Below are 3,723 nucleotides of genomic sequence, written 5' to 3'. Positions count from 1 at the left end.
ATATGCAAATTTCTGTGTGCACATGCGTGTGTCTGTCTATATATCATCATCATCATCCTCGTTTAATGTCCGCTTTCCATGCTGGCATGAGTTGGACGATTTGACTGAGGACTGGTGAACCAGATGGCTGCACCAGGCTCCAATATGATCTGGCAGAGTTTCTACAGCTGGATGCCCTTCCTAACGCCAACCACTCCGAGAGTGTAGTGGGTGCTTTTAGATATATATATATATATATGAGCATATGAAGGTGCATGGTTTAGTGGTTAGAGCATTGGGCTCACAATCATGTGGTAGTGAGTTCGATTCCTGGACCAGGCTGCATGTTGTGTTCTTGAGCAAGACACTTTATTTTCCCATTGCTCCAGTTCACTCAGTTGTAGAAATGAGTTGCGACATCACTGGGGCCAAGCTGCATCATCCTTTGCTTTTCCCTAGAATAACATCAGTGGCATGGAAAAGTGAGGTTGATATGCATGGGCAACTATTGGTCTTCCATAAACAACCTTGCCCAGACTTGTGCCTTGGAGGGTATCTCTCTAGGTGCAATCCCATGGTCATTCATGACCAAAGGGGGTCCTTGTATGTACATATGCACATATACATATACACACACACTCATGCATACATACATACATACATTCACACATGCACTCATATATAACTCGGAATCTTGGGGTTAGTAGCCCACGCTCTTAACCACTATACCATATGCCTGTATATAATGTACATAATTTTTCGTCTCTTAAATACAAAACACGTCATTTCATGTTGCTCCAGTCTACTCAGCTGGCAAAAGTGAGTCATCCTGCAGTGGACTGGCATCCTATCCAGGGGGAAGTTTATACACCACAGAAACCAGGAGACTGACTCGATGAGTCTATATGAAGCAAGAAGGAGCTTTTCCATTCATATATACATCTAGAAGACGTGGGACAAAATGGTGAGAAAGGATCTTCAGATGCTGGGTCTCACTAAGGAAATGACAAGGGACCAGGAGATGCGGTGGTTTACTGTACTTAATGAGATGCATCAAGCTAAGTAAAACCGTTGTCTTTGACACATACAGGGTTGTCCTTTCAGGTGTCGGTGCCACTTAAAAAGCACCTGTGTCAGTACTGCATAAACACACCTGTGCTTGGTGGCATTTAAAAAGCACCCAGCACACTCTGTTGGTGTTAGGAAGGGAATTGGCAGAACCCTTAGCATACCAGAGAAAATGCTTTGTGACACTTTATCTGCCTTCGTGTTCTGAGTTCAAATTCCACTGTGGTTAACTTTGCCTTTCGTTCTTTTGGGGCTCGATGAAATAAGTACCAGTTGACATCTGGGGGTTGATGTAAATGACTAGTCCCCACCCACAGAAACTTTCAGGCCTTTTTGCCTATAGTAGAAAGATTCTTAGTGTTGTTGCTGTTAGTGAAGGCATGTTGGCTTAGTTGTTAGGGCACTCGGCTCACGATCATAAGCTCATGAGTTCAATTCCTGGTGACACACTGTGTGCTTGAGTAAGCATCGAGCTGTAGAAACCATGCCACAACAGACGGTTGGAGTCCAGACAGCATCCGGCTTGCCAGCATGGAGACCAGATGTTAAACAATGATGGTGATGGTGGTGGTGGTGAATGTGATGATGAGGACGAAGATGGTGGTGATGGTGATGATGATCCATACATGTGACTTGAAGCAGTTATTAAGATAAAGACGATGATAATGCTTATTGCGCATACATCTTCCCTTCCCGTTCCTCAAGCTCTCAGTTACACAAGATGGGTTTCCTCTCTTTTTCTAGGTAACACTATAGATGCAGGAGATGTTGCAGAATGGTTGGAAGCTGCTCAGAAGGAAGCAATGAGGGTTTTGAATGAAAACAATTTCGAACATTTGACCCAAGCCTCAACTGGAGCTACCACCGGAGACTGGCTGGTGTTGTTGTAAGTTGTTGTTTGGCCATTATTGATGTTGTTGTTATTAAGTTTCTTCAAAGTATGTATATATTGCTGTTTGTGCTGGAATAGGTATGTGTTTGTGTGTGCTTTTTCTAATTATCATTACCGATTGTGTTCTGTATAATTGTCAAAAATGTCTGTTTCTATCATTACAGTTACAAACCAGGATGTGGATTAATTGCCATGGCGACAATGGAAGCTGTTGCAGTAAGGTAAGCATTTTCATTTTCTCCCCACAAATTATATTTTGTCAAAAGTACACCATTAAAGTGACCTATTTTGTGTTTATATTATCATATTTAATAGAGCATGCGACAGGACAAAAATTGATTAATTAATCTGAAATAATTATAAAGAATAAAAAGTTTAGAATGGTACAACAATGCACTATAGAACAAAAAATGGACTATATACCTGTTGTAATTTGGTTATCTATAGTCCGATGATATTTTGGAATTATAATTCCTTCTTCAGATCTTCTTAGCTGGAGTCTCTGCTATAAACTGTTTTCCAATGGTTTTCTTTTTTCGGAAGCGTCTCAGCTGTGATCTCACAAAGCATCTTCCGGAATTCCTCATGAGAAGTGCGTGAGGTCGGCTATGTCACAAGAAAAAGTTAACATTAGTTAAATAACTAATATTATATTAATAATTTCAGTAAGTAGGGGGAAAACTCCAGGCAAGTTTTGATCTTATTAAGCCTCTTTAGTGAAGCACAGACTTTGCCATACATGTAAAATTAATGAACAGAGAGAATCTGTAAATAGATTTGTTATTGTACACAGGTTTAATTAACCTTAAAGATATATAGTTTATATATTGTTAATTTTTTTCCACTAATCATGTGTTTTATCATGCATTTACTTATTTACTTAGTGATTTTCCTCTCTCTACTTCATTAAACATTATAAATTCTATGCTTCACTGAGGAGACAGAAACACATCTGGAATTTCTATACATCTGTCTGTCTATATGCTATGTGGGCAGTGTCTGATGATTGTGCTGGGACACTAGATATGTTACAAAACAATGCTTAGCATGTTCTCAGCAAATGAAACTAATAGTAGCGCATCAACACATCTATTGTATTTATCAAGTATTTATCGCTTACCAGATGAAGTACTTTCTTTGTTGATCTTACCATCATGAAATAGTACAATATATATATATATATGTATGTATTCATTGTTGACCTCACATATTTAAGAAATACACACTGTTTGTTTGCCAGTAGGCTGCAATTTGGCATTGTGGAGAATACTCGCTCAAAGTGTTGGGTGTTAAAACACCTGAGTGTCATGGACAGGCAAGACAACTCACCCTGTATCCCATTCAAGACATTGATGTCACACCATTTTTGCTAAAGGTAAAGTTACCTTCTCAAGTCATGCGACTCAAAAGGGAAGGTTTCAGTCCATCGGATGCCAGTCCGTCGCAGGATTACTCAGTTTTGCCAGCTGTGTGGACTGGAGTAACATGAAATGAAGTGTTTTGCTCAAGAACTCAACACATTGCCCGGTCCAGGAATCAAAACCACAATCTTATGATCATGAGTCCAATACCCTGACCACTAAACCACGAGATCATCATCATGTATTTGAACCAAATCAGAGACAAATGTCCACTGAGTCATGTACCTATAGTTGTTGGCACTCCGTCGCTTATGACGTCGAGGGTTCCAGTCGATCCGATCAACGGAACAGCCTGCTCATGAAATTAATGTGCAAGTGGCTGAGCACTCCCCAGACACGTGTACCCTTAACATAGTTCTCGGA

At 40.2% G+C, this 3,723-nt stretch overlaps 1 protein-coding gene across 2 annotated transcripts in view; it reads left to right on the top strand.

The window, feature by feature from the left end:
- LOC106874623 (thioredoxin domain-containing protein) overlaps positions 1–3,723 on the top strand; it is a 17,444-nt gene that overhangs the window by 7,555 nt on the left and 6,166 nt on the right. For both annotated transcript variants that reach the window (XM_014922416.2, XM_014922415.2), the window contains 2 exons: positions 1,792–1,933; positions 2,104–2,160. In XM_014922416.2, coding sequence (XP_014777902.1) covers positions 1,792–1,933; positions 2,104–2,160 — 199 coding nt within the window. The remainder of the gene's footprint in view (positions 1–1,791; positions 1,934–2,103; positions 2,161–3,723) is intronic.

Source organism: Octopus bimaculoides, chromosome 23 (genome assembly GCF_001194135.2).
Source record: "Octopus bimaculoides isolate UCB-OBI-ISO-001 chromosome 23, ASM119413v2, whole genome shotgun sequence".
Taxonomy (NCBI): Eukaryota; Metazoa; Mollusca; class Cephalopoda; order Octopoda; family Octopodidae; genus Octopus; species Octopus bimaculoides.
The sequence above is the reverse complement of the archived record's forward strand: the minus strand, read 5'-3'. Positions and strand labels throughout refer to the sequence as shown.